This window comes from Ictidomys tridecemlineatus, chromosome 15 (assembly GCF_052094955.1).
Source record: "Ictidomys tridecemlineatus isolate mIctTri1 chromosome 15, mIctTri1.hap1, whole genome shotgun sequence".
NCBI lineage: Eukaryota > Metazoa > Chordata > Mammalia > Rodentia > Sciuridae > Ictidomys > Ictidomys tridecemlineatus.
Window position 1 is genome coordinate 2,351,909 of NC_135491.1, and position 22,077 is coordinate 2,373,985.

The 22,077-nt window shown below is 52.9% G+C and overlaps 1 protein-coding gene and 1 long non-coding RNA gene across 2 annotated transcripts in view; both read left to right on the forward strand.

Moving 5' to 3' along the window:
- The window catches only part of LOC101977354 (leukocyte immunoglobulin-like receptor subfamily B member 2), a 38,910-nt gene that overhangs the window by 2,656 nt on the left and 14,177 nt on the right, over positions 1-22,077 (forward strand). The window contains exons 3-6 of the mRNA XM_078033290.1: positions 1,575-1,859; positions 2,887-3,174; positions 4,625-4,924; positions 5,354-5,525. Of these exons, the coding sequence (XP_077889416.1) occupies positions 1,575-1,859; positions 2,887-3,174; positions 4,625-4,924; positions 5,354-5,525 (1,045 nt within the window). The remainder of the gene's footprint in view (positions 1-1,574; positions 1,860-2,886; positions 3,175-4,624; positions 4,925-5,353; positions 5,526-22,077) is intronic.
- LOC120888068 (uncharacterized) lies at positions 14,264-20,483 on the forward strand. Its single transcript, XR_005731515.2, has 5 exons — positions 14,264-15,373; positions 15,955-16,045; positions 16,241-17,644; positions 17,732-17,848; positions 18,327-20,483. It is a non-coding gene; the product is annotated as an uncharacterized LOC120888068 (long non-coding RNA).

Below are 22,077 nucleotides of genomic sequence, written 5' to 3' on the forward strand. Positions count from 1 at the left end.
CCTTGGGAAGTGGTGTGGGAAGGGCTCGCACACGTGGACTTTGGGTTCCTCTGCTTGGGCACTAAGCAGACTCTGGGATGAGGGGGCCATGTCTCGGGTGGCCGCCTCCTTGTGGGGGACCCTGCACACCATCACGTGCTCTGACCTGTACACTGCTCAAGACAGGGAGGCCCTGGAGGCTGGTGGCAGAGTGGGGACAGGATCTGGTGGGTGTGTTAACAAGGACTGCGCTGCACTGGGTGGAGAACGGAGACGCTGGCCGCGGCTGGCCCAGGAGGCTGACTCGGTGGTGACTGATCATCCCAGACAGAGGGCGCGGGCGCTGGCCACCACTGGCTGGAAGAGCCCTGTTGGTTCTGGGTCAGGGAGAAAGGCCGAGGTGGACTGATGGCCAGCGTTGGCTTGGGGGGCTGTGATCTGGCAGGGGCTCCTCCTTGCCTGTGGGTGGAGAGGAGAGAGAAGCAAGCTGTCCCCATCTCTTCCCCAATCGCTCCTTCCATGACGGGGCTGTCCTCCCGCCCCGGTTACCTCCCTACCCCCCATCTCCTTGCGTCCTGCTGGGGATCAGTTCACAGATGGCTTTTCAGGGACACGTGCAGTACACAGAGGCGGGGCCAGGTGACATGCCTGCTCAGCATGGCCTTTGCTGACCCTCCAGGAGCTGGTGGCCGTCACCGTGTCTTGCACTGGGATGAAGTGTCTGGGTCCCTGGGTGTAGGGGACCTGGGAGAGGTGGTTCTCCCCAGAAGGGCTGACATCTCCCCAGCAGCCAGGGCGACAGGCCTTTCCTTGAAGGGGACCTGGGCCTGTATCCGGTGGCCGTCGGGGTGGGTCGGCCCCAGCAGGAGCTCTGGCCTGATGGTGTGAGATGTTGATGTCTACACCCGTAGCGAGATGCACCGGGTTGGTGGCATGAGTCTTGAGTTTAGGGCACGAGTCTGGGACTGGATATAACTGTGACTCACCAGCCTAGAGATGGGTCGAAACCCAGGAACCAGGGAGACCACATGGGGGCCAGGAGAGTGCCCAGCTGCGGTCTGAGGACAGTTTTTGAGCTGCTGCATAACTTGGAGGTTGGGCAGAAGAGAGTGTAGAGATAGAGAAAGAGCGTCCGGGGAGGATGAGGTGGGCCAGAGCTTGTGGAGCCAGGGGCAGGGCAGTGCTTGGTGGAGGACGGGGCTGGGGAGCGGGGGGGGGGCAGGGCAGTGCTTGGTGGAGGACGGGGCTGGGGAGTGGGGGGGGCCAGGGCAGTGCTTGGTGGGGGGCTGGGGAGCGGGGGGGGCAGGGCAGTGCTTGGTGGAGGACGGGGCTGGGGAGCGGGGGGGGGGCAGGGCAGTGCTTGGTGAGGGATGGGGCTGGGGAGGGGGGGCACGGCAGTGCTTGGTGGGGGACGGGGCTGAGGCAAACCCCACTGGTGCACGCAGGGTCTGCCTCGTCCCTGTTGAGACATGGCCAAGGCCGTGGACAGGAAGTGGACGGGGAGAGCTCACCCCTGGGCTCCTGGGCCTCTCAGGCGAGCCCAGGGGGACTTCCTGGCGTCTGGACCTTCTGTCTCGGTTCTGTCTCCCTTCCAGGGTCTCTCCCCAAGCCCTCCATCCGGGCGGTGCCAGGTCCGGTGGTCCCCCAGGGGAGCCCTGTGTCCATCTTCTGCAGAGGGCCTCCTGGGACAGCTCGGCTGCGAGTGCAGCAAGTGGGAGGCTCCCGCGTGTGGGCTGAAGAAAGCCTGGGAGACGCCCAGGCTGAGGCCACGTTCTCCCTCCAGCGTGCCACGCCCGGCCACTCGGGGACGTATGTCTGTCAGTACAAGACGCAGGACAGCTGGTCCGAGAGGAGTGACCCTCTGGAGCTGCTGGTCGTGGGTGAGGGCCCCTCCTGTTGTCCCTCCGGCCCCGTCCTCCTCTGTCCACCCCTGCCCTCGCTGTGCTCGCCAGCTGCCTGCTGCCATCCCCCACTGGTCACCTGATGGCTCAGCCCCACCCCAGAACAGGGCCAGAATCTGGGTCTTGGGCAAATGAAGAGAAGCTCCGGGAGTCTCCTGGGCCACTGTGGCCCTGTTAGCGTCACAGCATGGACGGCAACGTCAGCATCACCTGGAGTGAGTGAGAGAAGAAAATGCAGTAGTGGCCTCGGCGAACTGAAGTAGGGAGGCACACGGCCACACGCCGCGTGGTCGCCAGGGCAGGTTTCCAAAGGGTGGAAACAACCCAAGTGTCCCTCCATGGACTGAATGGAGAAGGAACCTGTGGCCTATCACACAATGGATTGTCACTTGGCCACTAGAGAACTGCACACTGGCACATTGCGCAACGTAGCGGCACCTCGGTGACGTCAGTGCTGGTGGAAGCAGCCAGACACAAAAGACAGCGCGCTGCCTGGTTCAGTTCATGTGAAACTCCCACGTGGACAAGTCCACAGAGGGGCGAGGGGTGACCGCGTGACAGCTTTCTGGGCACAGGGTTCCTCTGTTGGACCTGGAGAGAGGAGGCAATGGCCCAGTTTTGTCCACGTACTAAATGCTTCTGAATTATTCACTTTGAAATGGGTTAATTTTACATTATGGGAATTTCACCTCCATTAAAAAAGACAGAAAGGTGATGAATGGACCCTTCCCCGCACCAGCCACAGAGACCCTGGGGGCCTGGGCAGGGCCGTGCCATGGCCGTCATCCTGGTGGAGACAAGAGGCCAGCCCAGGCTCTGCAACCCGACTCTCCTCTCGGCCTTGATGGGAGCCTGTGGCTTCTGTGGCTTCTCGTGGCTCCTCGTGGCTTCTTGTGGCTCCTTGTGGCTTCTGTGGCTCCTCGTGGCTCCTTGTGGCTTCTGTGGCTCCTCGTGGCTCCTCGTGGCTCCTCATGCTCCTTGTAACACCAGGGTTCTTTTCCGCTAGGTGTCTCCAAGGACAAACCCACCCTCTCGGTCCAGCCTGGCCCCATGGTGGCTTTAGGAGGGAGCGTGACCCTTCACTGTCACTTACCAAGCGCCTATGACGTGTTCCTTCTGTCCAAGGGAGCAGAGCTGGCCTTGCCTGCAGGCTCCATCCAAGGCGGCCAGGGAAAGTTCCTCTTATCCCCTGCCACCCAGGCCCACGGGGGGACCTACAGATGCTACGGCTCTGTCAACACCTCCCTCCACGAGTGGTCAGCTCCCAGCAACCTCCTGGAGCTGATGGTCACAGGTGAGGAAGCTCTGTCCAGTGCCCGTGGGAACCTGGCTCCCCAGGGCACTTGGCAGCCCTGGGGGGGCGGGTGTAAGGAGGGATGGTGGCTGGTCCCTGAGCAGTCCCACCACCCGCTCACTCCTGCACTGTGAACCGGCCCCTGCTCAGCTGCGAGGCCCCAGGAGACTGGCCTGGGGACAACATGGCCTCCCAACCTTTGTTGGGCACCTCTACCCTCCCCCCACCCGCTGATCTTGGCTGGGTGGTGCTGGCTGCTGTAAAATGGGGGTCTCATTATTACTCACGTGTTGTGAGGCCACAGATCAGGAGCCGGTGGCCAGGGAGAGGCAGGGCCAAGGCCCGGAGCTTGCCCAGAGGCAGGGCCAAGAGGAGGCAGAGCTGGGAGGGCAGGGCAGCGGTGTGGGGTGGTGGTTAGAGTAGGCTCAGCGGCTCTGGTGTGGGGCTGCTGGCTCTTGGGGCAGGGCAGAGGGCTGCCACCTGTGGGGCGATGCCCGGGAGGAGTGCTGGCCGCCGGGGCTCTGGCTGGCTTGGATCTGAAGGGTGTGCTGTGGGCCCTAAGAATCATCAGGCTGGGCAGGTGGTCTCCCTGCTGGCCGCTGGTGGGTGGAGGCACAGGACAATGATCCGGCCCTCTGCCTGGTGACACGTTTTGTGGACGCGAATAAGGACTTTGCGCTCAGCTCACCAAGAGTCCTTCAAGCCCGGGGGCCCTTCCTCCCTTCTCGTGGGCTCCTCTGAGGCTGGACTGCTCAGCGCAGGCCTGGGGTGTGCCTTGACCCTCCCCTCTCCCTTCCACCCCACAACATCCCGCTCGCTCGGGGTTCTCCTCCCCTGGTGAGGCTCAGCGAGCCATCCTGCTGACGCCCTCACCCCGCTCAGGGCGCAGGGACCGCTGTGGACGCTGCGGGTGTTTGTTACTAATGCTCATTGGCTGGGATCCTGTGCTCAGCCCGCATCTGGGCCCTCTTCTCCCCTGGCCCTCAGGGACTCTGCCCGCAGAAGCCGGCACCTGCAGGCCCACCACCTGTGCCTTTCAGGCCTGGCTTTACAAACAGTATCGTTGTCTTGTGTCTCAGAGTGTGGGTTCATATCTCGCTGTCTCGTCCATCTCCATCCAGTGACTTTGGACTGCGTCCAGGACAGCCTGGGGCCAGGTCCACCCACCAGTGGTCTGCGCAGCCTGGGCACCAAATGTCCTTTGTGCCTTTTCATTGGGTTCTGGGTATTGAGCCCAGGGCCTGGTGCACAGCAAGCTTCTGCTCCACCACTGAGGCATACCTGGTTGGAAAAAGGGTTGTGGTGGCCATGGGAGAATGGGTTGCCAGAGGATGGCAGAGGGAGAGGGGAGGCCAGGGCAGGAGCCCGGGAGACAGAGGGCCCGTGCAGGGAGTCGAAGGCTGGGTGAGGGAGGGCCACATGGGCACTCACTGTGGCTTTCTCCCTCTAGGAGTGTATAAAGAGCCTCAGCTCTCGGCTGTTCAGGGCCCCTCTGGGGCACCCCAGCATAGGACGACCCTGCAGTGCCGCTCAGAGATGTGGTTCGACCTGTTCCTCCTGTCCCAGGAGGGCAGTGCCAACGTCACCCAGCGCCTCAGATCTCAGTATAAACGCGGGTTCTTCCAGGCCAACTTCACCCTGAACGCCAGCGAGGAGGCCCGCGGGGCCACCTACAGATGCTACGGTTCTCTAAGCTCCTCCCCCTCGCTGTGGTCAGGCCCCAGTGAGCCCCTGAGGCTCTCAGGAAGAGGTGAGCCCCACGGCCCACCTTCTCTGTAGGATCAAGGGTTGTCCACTTGCCCAGTGCTGAGGGGTTGACCCAGAGCCTCTGGGGACAGGGCAGGGTCCTGTGAGGGTAGCAGCCTCTCAAAAAAAACCAGAGGAGAGGGCCTTGGCAGACCAGCCCTGGAGAAGGTGGTCCCCTAGTTCCTGTGACTTTATCTGGGGCCCAGTCCTCCAGACAGGCAGGTGGCCAGCAGGGGTTTGGGCCAGACTTCAGCACCTCCTCACCACCTCTGCCAGGTGCCTTGTGCCAGGGGCCACCTACGTAGCCACACCACCTGGGAACCGGGACCTCAATTCCCTGGGCAGCTGGCTGGGCTCACAGTCCGCTCTGTGTGTGTTTCTGGGCGTGATTCTCCATCCTGGAACCCCCACCCCACCCGTTTCTTCTCTGCAGGGTCTGCCTCCTGGAATTCCTACAAGGTGAACATGCTCAGGCTGAGCCTGGGTGGTGTCATCCTGCTGATCCTGCTGGGGTTCCTGGTGGAGGCCTGGCTCAGCAGGAGGGACCCCCGGGGAGCAGTCGAGAGGCCCCCTGCATTGCCAGATAGGGGCAGAGTCCTGAGATGGTGATGCTGCATGGGCCTCCTGGGCCATTGGTGCCCACAGGAGCCTCACTCTGGGTGGGTGTGTCACTTATCCACGGACCCTCCTGGTGGTGGGCATCATCCCGTCCATGGAGGGCCCGAGTGGGGCAAGAGGCAGAGGAAAGGGCAGTCCTGCCTTTCCTGCTGCCTCTCTGCTGGATCTGGAGCATCCTGGCTCATCGCCTCCCAGCTCTCAGACCCCTAGACTTGGGCAAGTCACACCACTGGTCGTCCCAGGTCTCCAGCTGGCAGAAGGTAGATGATGACGCTTCTCAGTCTCCATCATGCCTGAGCCAATTCCTCATGACAAATCTCTCCGTACCCTATGGGTTCAGATTCCCTGAGGACCCTGTAATACAAGCCACACAATCTTATCAACTGATGTAGAGAAGGTGTGTGACAAAACCCAGCACTTATTCACGATGAAAGAAAGTACCAGCAAGCTAGGAACAGGAGGCATCCTGCAGCTTGATAAAAGAACATTCCGCACGGTGGGAGACTGGATGCTTTTCCCTGGAGATCACGAGCAAGACGAGGAGGCCCTCTATTCCACTTTGTTACTAGAAGCACTAGCAAGAGCAATCGGACAAGAAAAAGAAACAAGGCACATAAGTCAGAGAAGAACTGAAGCTATCTCTATTGCAGATGATGCAACGCACATGTCAGAAACTCCAAAGACCGCAAGCCCTCAGCCTGCAAAAATCAGTTTCATTGCTTCACACAAAGAACAACTTATCCTAAAAGGAAAGCAAGAAGACAATCCATTTGTGATGGCATCAAAAATACTCAAGACCAAATTAACCAGGAAGTGAAAAATCTGTGCTCTGATGATTACAAAACTAATGAAAGAAATGGAAGAAGACAAAAATCAGTGGAAAGAGACCCACCTTGAGTTGATTTTTGTAAGAGGTGTGGGATTTGAGTTTAAGTTATTTTATTGCATATGGTTATCCAATTCTTTAATCCCATTTGCTAAGTAAATTCTCCATTTTCCATTGAATTTTTTTGGCTCCTTTGTCAAAAAAATAAGTGGTCATATTTGTGTTAGTCTCTGGGCTCTCTGTTCTTTCTAGGTCTATGATCAGCTTTTTACTAAAATTGCACTGTCTTGATTTCTGTGAAAGTTCACAGCACATCATTTATAATAGCCAGAAAGTAGCAATGATTCACAATAGCCTCACTATCAATTAACATTAGATTGTATCAGTTGAATAAGGAAACAAATTTCAACTTATTCATACAGCTATATGTTATTAGATAATAAAAAGAAATAAAACTTTCCTCAAAAAATTCAGAATGGAATTAAAGGCCAGGCGTGGTGGTGCACATCTGTAATTCCGGCTACCCCAGAGACGGAGGCAGGAGGATCACAAGTTCAAGGCCAGCCTGGGAAACTTACAGAGACCCTGTTTCAAGATAAAAAATAAAATGGGATGTAGCCATAGCTCATAGTACAGCAATTCCACTTCTGGTCATATGTACAGACAAACTGAAGGCAGATATCAAAGAGGTATTCCTACACCCTCGTTCATAGCACGACACTCAGGATATCCAAAGACGGGAACAACCAAATGTCTACTACAGATGATGGATGAGCAAAATGTGGTAGAGATGCGTGAGGGAATGTTCCGCCTTAAAAAGGAGAAGACCCTGCTATATGCTGCAGGTGGGTGGGCTTTGAGGGGTTATGCTAAGTGACACGAGCCAGTCACAGAAAGGAAAAGAGACCACAGAGACCGCAGGAAGGATGGTGGGCCCGTGACTGGAGGGGTGAGCGGGGCGTTTTTGGATGGGTGAGTTTTCAGGGTGCTTTTTGTGGTGCTGGGGATGGAACCTGGGGCATGCACGCAGAGAAATTGCCCTACCACCGAGCCACACCCCAGCCCAGAGTTTCAGCTTTGTGAGATGAAAATGGTCCTGGAGGTGGACGGTGGAGACGGTTGCTGGGCAGCGGGAGTGTGTTTGGTGGCAATGCCACGTGCACATTTTACGTGATGTGCATTTTACCCCAATTAAAAAAGAGGGACGGAACACGCCACAAGACGGGCACGCTGAGAACCCTGGCGGAAGAGGCCAGTCAGGAGTGGCCACGCTTCGAATGGCTCTTTGAGAAGGAAACGGTCAGAACTGGCAGGTCCGTGGAGACAGCCCAGGGGAAGAGTCCCTTATCTTTCAGTTGACCACAGTCTGGAGTGGGGGCTTCCTCTTGCTGTTGGGACAGAAGTCAAGTCCCCAAGTCTGACTCACAATGGAGGGTCCCCTCGTCTCCCAGAGTTACCAGGAGACCTGGGTGGGCAGAGAACAGGGGCTTTCTTGGAAACGCACCTAAGAGAAAAGAGACCTGGTGCTGAAAGGATGTCACAAATGTGCAGTGACATTTCAAATGTGCTTGTGTTCAGACCCAGGGGCCTTATGTCCAGGAAGGCATTGCAGATACACGGGAGCAGGGACACAGCCCTGCCATGTCCCCGTAGGAGAGGTCGGGCCTCCACCAACACGGGCTGCGTTGCTGCTGTCTTTAAAGAATTTATATATATATTTTCTAACTATTGTTTTAGTCGTACAAGTTTATGGAGTACTATGTGAGAACTTCATATACACTGTGTGTGCTGACCAAATCCGAGTAGTTAACATTTCCTTCTCCTTAAACATTCAAATAATTTTGACCATCGCATGATACTTGCTCATATTTACCCGACACGGTGTGGTATTTCAGCACCTGTGCAGATCAGACCGGAGGGACCACAGCACACTGTCGGGTATTTCGTGAATAACTGCAGGAAAGGGACCAAAGCCGCCAAACACACAGGAACAGCAAAGAGGTGGAACTGTTAAATATGCATTTTAAAGCCACGGCCATCCCCGTGGACATGCAGGCTTGGGGTATTTATTTATTTATTTATTTATTGGCACCAGGCTTGGAGTTTTAAGCCCTGAGTATCCTGGTCTCCTCTCAAAGTCTGTCTTGCACTCCCGAGGCCTGGCTCTGCGGTTCCACGCACGGGCACCAGAGGGCGGTATGGAGCTTGGTGGCTCTCAGCACACAAAGCAGTTGCTTTGTGACCCTGGTGCACTCAGGTTGCTGGCCAGGTCGCAGGCCCCCATAGAAGGCCCCCTAAAAACGTACCCCTGTGGCCCCGGATCCAGCTGTGAGAAATAGAAGTCCGGGTGTCCATTTTCAGAATGTAGTATTCAGCCTTAATTGGGAAGTAAGATCAAATTGTAGCCATTTTAACGATAGCCCTTCCCTTTGCCCACTCCCAATTTCAATGAGCCATTTTCAGATTGTGACCCCCAGCTCCTCCTGTCAGGGCCAGGGGTAGCGCTGCGCGGTGGCTTGCTGGCCGGGTGCCCTGCCCGCCCACCTCCCAGCCGGTGTGGGTTTCTGGCAGCTCCCACTTGGTATGTCCAACACTGCCACCTGCTGGAGACCTGGCTCAGGCCACCCCACGGCTCTGCGGCAGCGTCCTTTAATAACTGATACAAATTCACTGCACCAAGTGGATCCACCCACTTCAGGCAAACTGACTGAGTCGTGCCACCCTGACTAGAATCCAGTTCTAAAGCCTACAATGACCCCTCCTGCTCGTTTGCCTGTGACCTCCACACACGACTGTTTGGGTGAGGACCAGCTGCCAGCCGTGGCCTCTGTGTGGCATGGCACGTCCTGCCGGGTGCTTCCCCCAGGTGGGAAGTTCCCCAGCCTCGCCTGCCCAGGGCGCACCACTGGTCCCCCCTGGGCGTCCCCTCCTCCGGGTTTCCCAGCCCCACAGCAGCCACGCCCTGTCCCAGTTGCTCAGGTGGACACTGTTGAGAGCCACAGCCAAAGGGGCCCCAGCAAACTTCCAGCTGCCAGCAAACTTCCAGCTGCCGGCTGATGATTGGCTCACAGCGGCCCCAGCAACTTCTAGCTGATTGGCTCCTCTGCGGTGATGCTCATTGGGCTGTTTCCCTGCCCTTTCAGACCACGGAGCTGCTCATTGGGGGACTTCTTTGGCTCCGCCCACATGACCCAGCCAATCGGCCTCAAGAGCAGGAGGATTGTGGGAGTGGGAGAGGCTTGTGTGGTTGTGAGAGAGGCTTGTGGGAAGCTGGTGGTGGCAGTTGGGCTCTGAGGATTTTCCCTGAGGAGCTGTTTTGTTTGGCGTTTGTGGTTCTAAAAATAAAGTTAGTTTCTTTTGACAAGTGGCTCCTGAATTGTGCCCAGACAGACTGCGGCATTTGGTGGCTCCCACGGGGAGCGACTGAGGGTAAGTAAACTGCTCGCCCCTGAGGGCAGGGCGAGAGGATGGGTAGCCATTTTAAGATTCCTCTTTTGTTTTGCTTCACTTTTGTTTTAACTTTCCTGTCCCTGGAGATGAGTGAGAGGGAAGAAAAACCGCTCACATCTGAGGAAAAACTATTTGCGTCTGAGGAACAGATAGGGAGAAAGGACGGATGCACATGTCAGGAGGATAGAAAGGCTGATATAATGAATTTTTGTTCCATTTTTATTTCATTCTGTCTCGGTTTTGTTTGGCGTCATCTTGTTGGGTTGTATTATAGTAGAAATACGGGATCAGCAATTAGTAAAAAACAAACCGAAAGAGTGTTAAGTAAATTGTTAGAGCAAGGAGGTTTCCCAGTAAAATCGAGAGCAGTCAGGGCATACGTTGATACAATACAAAAATGCAGCCCATGGCTTTTTAAGGAGGAGTTGTTGAATATATCACAATGGAACCATCATGGTGAAGATTTAAAAATAATAGAAAAGAACAATCCAGGGACTCTGCCAGTTGGCACATTGACATTGTGGACGTACATATCTGGTTTGCTTAGTCCAAAGCCTTCAGTTCAGACAAAGGTAGAGGAAGGAGAAGACATATTGATTCAAGTAAAAGAGAAGGTCTTTTGAGCTAGTCAGACAGAGGAAAAGATTCAAGTAAAAGAGAAGGTCTCTTGAACTAGTCAGATAGAGGAAGAAAGCTTAGAGCAGAAAAAGCCATCAGGGGAAAAATTACAACAGGAGACTGCTACTAACACCTTTCTATCACCAGAGAGTGTAAGTGTCCAACCAACAGTGCCACCTCTACAGGAGACTGCTACTAACACCTTTCTATCACCAGAGGGCATAAGTGTTCAACCAACAGCGCCACCTGCATATGTTGGGAGGCCCCCAACCCCTGTAGTTGATAGTTGGGATCCTGAGACAGGATCTCAAATATTAACATGCCCTGTATTTGAGGCAGGAGGGCAGTGAATTCACTGTGCTTTAAATTTCAAAACAGTGAAGCAGCTAAAAGAGGCTGTAACAACCTATGGTCCTCAAGCACCCTTCACTGTAAGCTTGGTCGAATCCATTAATAACTTGAACATGATGCCAGCAGATTGGGCTAATATGTGTAAAGCTGTGCTAAATCGAGGACAATACCTGTTATGGAAGGTTGCCAATGAGGAATTTTGCAAGGAGACGGCTAGGCGAAATTCAGCAGCTGGTTATCCTCAGAGAAATCTAGATATGTTGTTAGGAAAGGGACCTTATGAGGATCAGCAGCAACAAACTACATATGATCCTGGCATATACGCACAAATTGCTGCAGAGGTGGTTAGGGCATGGAAGGCTTTACAAGGACATGGAGGTTTACAAGGTCAATTATCTAAGGTAATACAAGGAGCTAATGAACCTTATGCTGAATTTGTAGATAGGCTTATTCAAACAGCTACCAGAGTTTTTGGGAATACAGAACAAGCAATGCCATTAATAAAACAACTGGCTTATGAGCAAGCGAATCGTTGGTGCAGAGAAGTCATTAGACCATGGAAACATGAAGATTTAAACACATACATTATATTATGTAGAGACCTTAATGAACAAGAGCAAGTCATGGCAGCTGCAATAAAACAGGCTTTAGATGTCAGAGACATTAATAAACAAGGGCAAGTCTTGGCAGCTGCAGTACAACAGGCTTTAGATGCCAGGCCAAGAACATGCTACAATTGTGAACAAACAGGAAATTTTAAAAGGAATTGCCCCATAGGAGGAGGGTTTAACAAAACTAGGTATCAAAGGAATAGAATACTGGGTATTTTCCCACGATGCTGTAGAGGGAGACATTGGGCTAATGAGTGCCGTTCTCAAACAACTATAGAGGGTACTCCATTATCAAGACATGAACAAGGACCAGGTGTTTATCCACGATATCGTGGAGAAAGGCATCGGGCTCCATTGCCAAAAAATGGACAGGGGGGCCCAATGCTTCGGGGCCCAAAACCACAAATATACGGAGCACTGGAGGAACCCAGCAACCTCATCAGGGTAGTGCCCAGGACACGTTGTCCATCAGATCCCTCATCAGACAAACCAGAGGGAGTGCAGGGTTGGACATCTGCGCCTCCGCCAGAGCAGTACTAACTCCAGAGATGGGAGTTCAAATCATTCCCACAGGGGTAAAAGGACCTCTTCCCAAAGGAACAGTAGGCTTATTATTGGGATGCAGCTCTTCTACTCTAAAAGGACTAATGATAAGTCCTGGGGTAATTGATCTCGATTATGAAGGTGAAATAAAAATTATAGCCAGTTCTCCAAAGGGTATATCAGTAATTTCACCAGGAGATAGAATAGCACAGTTACTAATAATACCAAGCCTACATGATAAATTTTCCAGTCATGCTATAGAAAGAGGTTCCAAGGGATTTCCACAGGTGTAGATTGAGCTATGCCTTCTTTAAATTTAGATTCTCGCCCCATGCTAAAACTAAATATTCAAGGACATGAATTTAATGGGCTATTGGTGCAGACCTTAGCATCATCTCTCGTCAAGAATGGCCAAAACATTGGCCATTACAACAAGCCACTCAAATGCTTCGAGGCCTAGGAGTGGCAACTAATCCCATAGAAGTGCAATGGTATTAGATTGGAAGGATCCTGAAGGATGTAAAGGAACTATACAACCATATGTATTGGATCATCTTCCCGTAAATTTATGGGGACGAGATGTTCTAGATCAATTAGGTTTGACATTAACAAATAATATCAACCAAAATGCACCCACTGTTATGACTAGACAAGCTTTTAGGAAAGGAAAAAGATTAGAAAAACAAGAACAAGGTATAACAGCACCAATACAAATAGATCAAGGAACAGACAGACATGGGTTGGATTTTCACAAAGGGCCACTTAGACAATAAAAATTACATGGAAATCAGAAAGACCAGTATGGGTTCCTCAGTGGCCCCTGACTAAAGAAAAGATACAAGCAGCCCATGACCTGGTCAAACAACAATTAGCGGAAAGACATATACAACCTTCCATATCTCCCCATAATACTCCCATTTTTGTCATCAAAAAGAAATCTGGTAAATGGAGATTATTGCAAGATTTAAGAGCCATTAATAATGAGATGGTTATTATGGGACCTGCTCGATCGGGGATTCCTCAATTGTCTGCTTTGCCAAAAACTTGGTATGTTTTAGTTATAGATATTAAAGATTGTTTTTTTAAATTCCAATTCATCCTGAGGATAGTCCACGTTTTGCATTTACTATCTCTGCACTAAATCATAAAGGTCCTGATCAGAGATATGAGTGGAAAGTACTCCCTCAAAGGGATGGCTAACAGCCCAACTATGTGTCAAATTTATGTTAACAAAGTAATCCAATCACTTAGAAATCAAAATCCTGAACTACAAATATTTCACTATATGGATGATGTATTATTAGCACACAAAGATAAAAACACATGTCTAGAATGTTATGCCACACTTATAAACTTATTAAAAATTATAATCTAGAGATAGCAATAGATAAAGTACAATTAAATTTTCCAATTAATTATTTAGGAGTTCTATTATCCTCAACCATGGTCCGTCCACCAAAAATTCAAATATGAGTAGATCAACTCAAATCACTTAATGACTTTCAAAAGTTATTAGGAGACATAAATTGGATAAGGCCTTATCTAGGTATACCAACAGGAGAGTTGGGACCTTTATTTGATATCCTAAAAGGTCCATCAGATCCAAGTTCACCCCGCATGTTAACGCCTGAAGCAAGAAAGGCATTAAAAATCATTGAAACATATATGGAAAATATGCATTTGGATAGAATTGATATAAGTTTGCCTTTATTATTTATTGTACTACCAACAAAAATATTTCTACAGGAGTATTTTGGCAAGAAGGTCCATTATTATGGATACATTTATCTTATTCTCCTAACACTATTCTTACTAGGTATCCTGAGGCTGTAGGACGATTAATACTCAAAGGAATAAGAGCAGCAAAGGGAGTGTTTGGAATTTCACCCAATAAAATTATTACTCCATATACTATGAATCAAATTGATGAGTTAGCTAATGAGTTAAATACTTGGGCAATAATCATGTGCAAATCTAATGTTTTATTTGATAACCACTTACCATTTAATTCTTTATTATCTTTTTGGTCATCGCATTCTGTAATTTTTCCAAAAATGACAAGAAAAACACCTATCATGAATGCTCCAAATATGTTCACTGATGGGTCAAATAATGGTACAGCAGCAATAATTACACCTGATCAAACTTTTACATTTTTAGTATCCAAACAATCAGCTCAAAAGGTAGAGCTTAATGCAGTATTACAAGCTTTTGTTATGTTTAAAGATTCTGTATTTAATTTATTTTCCGATAGTCAGTATATAGTTAATGCTATAATATCCCTTGAAGATGCTGATAGGATTTCCCATTTCTCTACTGTTTTCTCATTGTTTTCCACTATACAAAGTCTAATCTGGGACAGAAAAGATCCATTCTTTATAGGACATATCAGGGCACATACAGGATTGCCTGGAGCCCTTAGTTTGGGCAATGATTTAGCAGATAAAACTACACATGACATAATATTTTCTCTACACTAGAAGAAGCTACAAATTTTCATAAAAAGTTCCATGTCAATGCTAATACTTTACAAAAGCATTTAAAAATAACTAAGGAACAAGCTAGACAAATAATAAAACAATGTCAAAATTGTGTGACCTTTTTACCACAAGTTAATCTTGGAGTCAATCCTAGAGGATTGATACCTAACCATATTTGGCAGATGGATGTCATACACTTGCCAGAATTTGGAAAATTAAAATATTTGCATGTTACAGTTGATACTTCTTCTGGATTTTTGATGGGTTCCCTTCATGCCGGAGAAAAAACTAAAGATGTTATAGCTCATTGCTTACAAAATTTTGCCACTGTGGGCGTTCCAAAACAATTAAAAACAGATAATGCCCCTGGTTATTCTTCTACCTCTTTTAAACAATTTTGCTCATCACTTGGCATTACTCATATAACAGGAATCCCATACAATCCACAGGGACAAGGCATAGTTGAAAGAGCTCATCAAAATATTAAAATGTACTTATTAAAGCAAAAAGAAGGAATTGGGAAGGGGTATATATTCCCCAAAGATAAACTTAAAAAACTGTTTTTACTCTAAACTTTTTAAATTTGGATTCATCAGGACTTAGTGCTGCAGAAAGGCATATGTGTCCAAAAAATGTACATAAGCCCAAGGTACTTTGGAAGGATATTCTAACAGGACAATGGAAAGGTCCTGACCCAGTAATTGTCTGGAGTCAGGGGTCTGTTTGTGTGTTTCCACAGGGAGAACAGCAGCCGATTTGGATTCCTGAGAGATTAACTAAAGTGAGCTCTCGGGCATTGTCTGTCACCACTGTGACCTGATGTCCACCAGCCACGGAGAGCATCCCGTCTTAAACACGGAGGAACCAGCTGATGTGACATTATGATGACTGGTCCTGTCTGTGGGCACCACTGGGAGGGGTGCGCTGGAATGTCGTGCCGGGATGCCGTGGCTGGGGTGAGATTGGAGTGGGTCTCCCAAGCCTTCATGTGTCGACACTTGTTTTTGTTTAATGTTTTAATTGGCACAGCACATCCTATGTAATAGTGGGAGTCATTGTCATAGATTCAGACATGGATACGACTGGCCAATGGCCTTCCCTAGCACTTCCCTGTCCCTCTTCGCCTCCCTCCCTGGTCTGTGTTGGATTCAATCCCGTGTTGTGAGATATTAACTGACTGTGGGGTTTAGAGATGGGGCCTTTGGATCCAAGTCCGAAGCCCTTGATGGAGCCCTGGAGGCTAGGAGAAGAGGGAGAGAGATGAGACCCCTCTCCTCACCTGACGAGTGAGAAGGACATTTCAGAAAAAGGAATAAAGGCAGATTGAGTGACTGGAAGAGTGGACATTGTCCCTTTCCCTCGCCCCACTGACCCGGCAAACCCAGACCCTCCTTCAGCATCACTGTTCGCAGTCAGAAAGACACTAATGTCACACCAGCCTCGGCGACGTCCTAGTGACTTTGGCACATATTCTCCTCAATTGAGGATCTGTCCCTTCATAATGTGGACTCATGACACCGTCTTCTCTCAACACCAGCATCCGCCACACCCAGGGAGGAAGCCCTGTTTCACGGGGGAGTGCCGCCCACGCAGAGGCCCCCGTGGAGACCCCCAGAGCCGGCTTGCGGGTAAGGCCTCCTGTGGTTACAGGAAAAGGGGTGCTTGAGACCAAGGAATGACCAACGTGCCTCACAGGTGTGACCGAGGCCAGGTCCCTCCACAGGGAGGGACCCCCGCGGGCACTTGGAGATGCTGTCCTTCCAGAATCTGTCTGCTCCGTCTCCAAACCCGCCTCACAGGCCCCCCCCCACTACTCTTTCCAGCTCATGAGCTTCACACAGAATAAGACCCTCGGAGCTCCGGGCCCTGCTCCTCCCAACCTTCAGAGCCAAGGCTTGTTCATGGGGCGACAACCAGGGCTGCCGTTGTGCTTCCTCTCCTGGCTGTGGCTCCAGAGTTCCTGGTGCCACACTCCGGTCCTCTCACTCAGGTGCTGTGTTTGCGGATGTGGGTGACAGACCGGGGCTACGCCCCGTCCTGGTGGCCTGTTTCCCGTCAGGGTCAGAACACGCCTCCCACGGAGATGTGACCTGAGGTGTGGGTCACGCTGCAGGACACAGTGGCACGAGCGGGTCCTGCAGCGACTCCACACAGCGCCTTCCTCACGCCCTGGAAGGTGCAGGGCGGGTGGACCTCCTGTGGATCAGAGCTCCCTGGCGGGATGTCCCCGTTCCTCCTTGTTCCCCCGGGAAAGATGGGATGGCAACAGATGATGCCTGTGGGGGGCAGCGCTGGGTCCCCATCTCGGTGGTTAGAGACCCGATGGGTGCCTTGAAGGACGGCTGTGAGGGCGGAGCCCCATGGGGGAGGCTGTAGACTGGGGGGCAGCAGGCTAGCCTGGCCGCATGCCGAGGTCGGTGGGGCACAGGAAGGGGCCGCCGCCAGAGGGCAGCCTCCCGCATGGCTGGCTTCCTCTCAGAGAGAATGGGACACGCCTCCTCCGCTGCAGTCACGCGTCAGGAGGAGTGCCTGCTTCTCGGTGGCACGGAGCAGCTTGTCTCACAGCGTGTCCCTGAGGCGGCCCTGGTGCTGCATTCCAGGCGCAGGTCCGGGCCAACCGGGTTCAGCCTTCCTCCAACTTCAGCACTAGGAAAGGGGACAGCTCCCCCTCTGTCTTGTGCTGGTCTCAATGGGACACAGAGGGCACAAGTCACGTCTGTTCCCATCTCCTAGGAAAATCAAGCCACAGGGCTCTGTCTGGTGCTGGCACGCCACCTAGAGCCCAAGTGGGCTGGTGGAGGGCAGGATGGGTCAGTGAAATTGTGGGACTTGTGTATCACAGAGTCTTGTCCAGCCTCAGGAGGGCAGTGTGGACGGGCCTCGAGGCCAGTGTGCTACGTGAAATAGGCCAGTTGTGAAGGACTGGTGAGGGATCCGCTTATCTGAGGCACTTCGAGGAGTCAAATTCCTAGGGACAGGGGCTGGTCTCCAGGCTGGGCTAGGCTGGGCTCGGGCAGGTATAGTGGAATGGGTGACGTTGCCTGGAGCGAGTGAGGTGTGCGCGTGTGCGCGTGTGCGTGTGTGTGTGCATGTGTGTGTGTGTGTGTGTGAAGGTAGGACGCAGAGCAGAGATGCTCAAGTCTGAGCGCTAAGCCAGAGGCTCCGACACCAACTCCAGGAAGCTCGGGAGGGCCCTGCAATGCCCTGGTCACTAAGGATCTGCGCAGGTGAGGAACACAGGGGAGCCCACCTGGGAGGTGGGCTGATGTTGTTGGTGCCCTGACGCCGAGCAGGTCTGACTTCGCTGTTCACAGGGTCAGGATGCAGCCTGCTGGACCACACCCCGGTGGCTTGCCCCACACCCACGCAGCGTGCTGCCCTGGAGTGTCTTAAGGGACTGGAACCTGGGCCTCGGGACTTCAGGATGTTTGGTAAGCGCAGCTCTGCTCCAGTGACCGTCAGGGAAGTTCTGTGACCTCCTCTGCAGAGCCTAGATGTGACTGTTAGGTCTGCATGGAGCAGAGATCAGAGAGGGCCCCTGGGGAGACCAGGAAGTGGCCGAGGTCTGCCTCCAGGGGGTGCCTGTCCATGCGGGGGCTTCCTGCTGGGTGCATGGAAGGAAGGAGCCTGGCCAGGGTGTGGTGACCCACTGAGAGGGTGGACAGGTGAGGGACAGCTGGCCCCACAGGGGTGCCCAGCACAGACCTGCCCTCAGGCTTTGCTCCCTCTACGCACCCCCCCCCCCCGTCTCTTCCCACTGGTGTCCCCGGGGACACACCTCTTGGGACAGCACTGATTCTTCTCATTCTGGGTCACAAAAAGTAAGAAGAGAAGTTTGGTTTTTGTCCTAGTGACTCCTGACCTGGGGTTAAACTCCCCTTGACTCTGTCTCTGTCCTCCCTCTCTCAGGTCAGACCACGGGACGGTGACATGGGCACGGCTCCCTCCTAACATATGAGGAAATGCCCTGCCCAACTGCTCAGCCCAGGTCCCTGGTGGCCTCAGGGGGACAGGTGGCTCTGCCCTGTCACACAGCTTCTTCCCATGACGTCTTCACTCTGTGCAGAGACAGAGCCGCCTCCCTGCCCCAGAACTGCTCCCACCAGAACCACAGCTGGTTCCCATGTCCCCTGTGAGCCTGGCCCACGGGGGCTCCTATAGGTGCTATGTCTTCTCCAGGGGCAGACCCGGCCTCTGCTCTCTGCCCAGGGACCCCCTTGAGATTTTGGTCTCACTTAATGTCCCTGACAGCGTCTTTGTCCCAGGTGTGACTGAGGAGGATGTCAGCAGAGGTGTGAGGGACCTTCTTGCCCTGTGGGACACTTGGGCCATATGTCATGTGGCCCCTCGCACGTCCAGGGTGGGTGCTGAGCCACGAGAGTCTCTGGGGGAGGTCCGCTGAATCTGACCACGTGGCCGTGTGTCACCTGCACCCAGGGGCTTCCTGGGCTGGGTTGTGAGAGCGCTGAGGGCACCCACCCCCTGCGTGGTCCCCCCACACCTGCCCGGGCCTTGCTGCAGCTGGACGGCAAGAGGACAGGGAGGTGGCGGGGCATCTTCACCCAGGAGACGTCTTGGTGAGTCCCCCTTTCTGCCAGCAAGCTGGTGAGGAGCACCCAGAACGGGAGAGGGGTAGTCACAGGATCAACGTCCAGGGTGTGTGGACATGCCCGGGACCCTGGGGCCACAGCGGCACTTGGTGCTTGGGGCTTGTAATTCCAGGAAGGGCGGACAATAGTGTCCCACAGCCAGGAGGCCAGTGAGCCGGGAGGAAGGGGGAGCAGGGTGGGGGTCCAGGAAGGAGTCAGCAGTGAAGGTCCAGCAAGGGACCTCAGCTGGCACAATGTGGGGACTGGACGGTGAGACTGGTCCCTGGAGGGGCCGTGCAGCATCTGCCATGCCTCTGTGGACATGCAGGTGGAGCCCAGAAAGCCCCCCGAATTCCCGTTAGCACTCACAGCTGTGCATCTGCATGTGTGGACCTGCAGGTGGACGGCCATCCCGGAGCCCCTAGAGCTGCAGGTCACCTGAAGCATCCTGTCCACTTCAGTGTGCCCTGAGCCTCACCCTGGTGTCTGGGGTCTGCGACCTGAGCAGCTGAGCTGGGGGTAGGGAGCCCGAGAGCCAGACGCCTCCCTGTTTCCACCCCGTCAGCGTCTGTGGTCCTCTGAGTCTCCACGCCAGCGAGGGCCGGGCAGCAGCCTGTCTGGTCAGAGCCACAGAAGGAGCAGCAGGTTCTGGCCTCGGGTCCTGGGGCTGGGGTCAGATGGTGGTGGGAGCCTCCATTTACAGGAGGACACTTGTACTCTTGTCCTGGGAGCCATCTCCAGACCCACACATGCCCAGGGAGGAAGGGCTCTGGGTCCACTGAGGGCCTGGTGGCTCATCCCCTCCTACGGGTGAGGACTTAGCTGTGGGGTTTGCCTCCGTGGACTTGGGGGGACTTGCTGTGGGTTGGGGTCATGTTCTCCCCTTTCCTTCCTAGAATCCTCTCCCTGTCCCAGGAAGGGGAGCACGGTCAGCTGGTGCCTTCTCCTGTTGGTCCAGCTCTATGGCTGGCCACCTGGCAGGGCAACAGAGGTGTGCCCGGGCAGCAGGGAGCCCAGCTGGGAGAGCCGTCTGAGCCTTGCCTCGAGATGCTGGAGTTGAAGTCCGCAGGGACACGGGCGTCCTCGGCTCCCCACCATGAGCCGGGCCTGGAATGGAGTCCCGCCGTCCCTCAGGGTCCTGCCCTAGACTTGGCTGTGTTTAGAGGGGACCTCTGTGTCCCGGAGCCTTCCTCCCTCTCTCTTCTCTGAGAGTCTCTGTGACGCCTGCCTCTGCTGCCTCTGGCCCTTCCTGAACCCTTCTTGACTCTGGATGTTATTTTCATGAAGCCGTTTCCTTCTCCTTCTTGACCCTCATTGGCTTGCCCCCCTCTCCCGGGCCTTCCTGCCCTTCACTTCTGTGAATGCCATCTTCATTAATCTGTTTATGATTAAAGTCCTCAGGAGGGTGTTTTGATGCACACAGACGCAGCGAAATGATTACCACGGCAACGAATTAATAAACCCACTGTCCATCCTGTTTGGTTTTTGTTGCTACAACAGGTTCCCAGATGCTGGGAAACTTACTGTTAAACCACCGACTCCGATTTTAAATCAAATTAAAGCAAGCCTGTAATTCTGACCAGCCGGGGCTGTCCTTCTCCCGAAATCCTTGGGTCAGAGAATAGCACCCCAGCTCTCCAGGAGCGCAGCTTTATAGCATAGAAAGTTGCAAAAGGCGGGGTGTCTTGAGAACTTACAGACAGCAGGATTCTGACCTAACACAAAGGCAGGTAGTAGGTTAGTGGTCTAAATGGTTCAGCACGAAGGGAGTAAATTTAGACCCCAACACCAGAATTCATGAGCTCCACCATGCGGCCAGCACAATGGTTTCATTAATGAGGTTCTTGGCATAAAAGTTAGCTAGAAGAGATAGATATAAAACACACAGACTCAGTTACCTTATTTCTATTGCCAGGTCTGAGACGGCTCCCCTCTCTGGTTCCCACCTCTAACCACCCAGCAGTGCAGCAGGGATTACTCAGGGCCAGCAGGAGAGAGAGAGAACGAGCACGCCAGGGAGTAGCCTTTTATTGGGGAACAAGAGATTCAGGGGAGAATTCCATCCAATGAAGGTTGAGGGGGGCCGCACTCCAAGGTCAGGGTCAGTGATTGGGCCCCGGGGTCAGTGGTCAGTCACACCCCCACACGGATGGGTTCTCTCATCAGGAGAGGGTGGGGAAAGTTCCCACACAGCCAGAACGCCTCAGACCCTTAACGGGAGTCACCAGTCACGTGTCGGAATGGCTCCCCACAATGAGCCACTAGGGTTTCAGAGAGGGTTGTTGTCTGCCAGGGAGCCAGGCGCGGTGAGTTCAAGGCACGGGCAGGCATTCCACGCAAGTTCAGAAATCGCAGTGATTTACAGCAAAACAATCACCTTTTCACGACTTTGTGATGAGATGGCTCCCAATCTTAAGAGGGGATTAGGTCATCACTTAATACTACCAAGGCTTACGGCTTTGTTTGTTCATTCCGGTGGCTGGCTGGGCGGCATGACGCTGGTCCTGCCTGGGGTCTCCTTGGCTGTGTGGCAGCTTGCAGAAGTGCAGAGGGAGCTGGCTCCAGGCAGAGGACCCAGCCCGTGGGTGGCCTGGCTTACAGCCATCTCCTAGGGCTCACTCACTCCTGGGACCAGCCACCAAGAAGGCCTGAGGGTGGCCTGGAGATCCGTTGTTTCCCAGAGGCCCCGCCCCTTAATGGCTCAGCCCTGCCACCAAGGAGACCAGCGTCCAGCTTGTGGACCTTGGGAAAAGCACGTCTAAGCCACAGCATCATTTTTTTTTTGTTGTTGTTGTTCATTTTTTTTAAAATTGATTTTTAAAATAAATGACAGCAGAATACAATTCTTATTACACTTATACAGCACAATTTTTCATCTCTCTGGTTGTATATAAAGCATGTTGACAGCAATTTGTGTTTCACACCTGTACTTTGGATAATAATGATCATCATATTCCACTATCATTTCTAACCCCCTGTCCCCTCCCTTCCCCTCCCACCTCTCTGCCCCATCTAGAGTTCGTCTATTCCTCCCATGCTCCCCCCTCCCTACCCACTATGAGTCAGCTTTC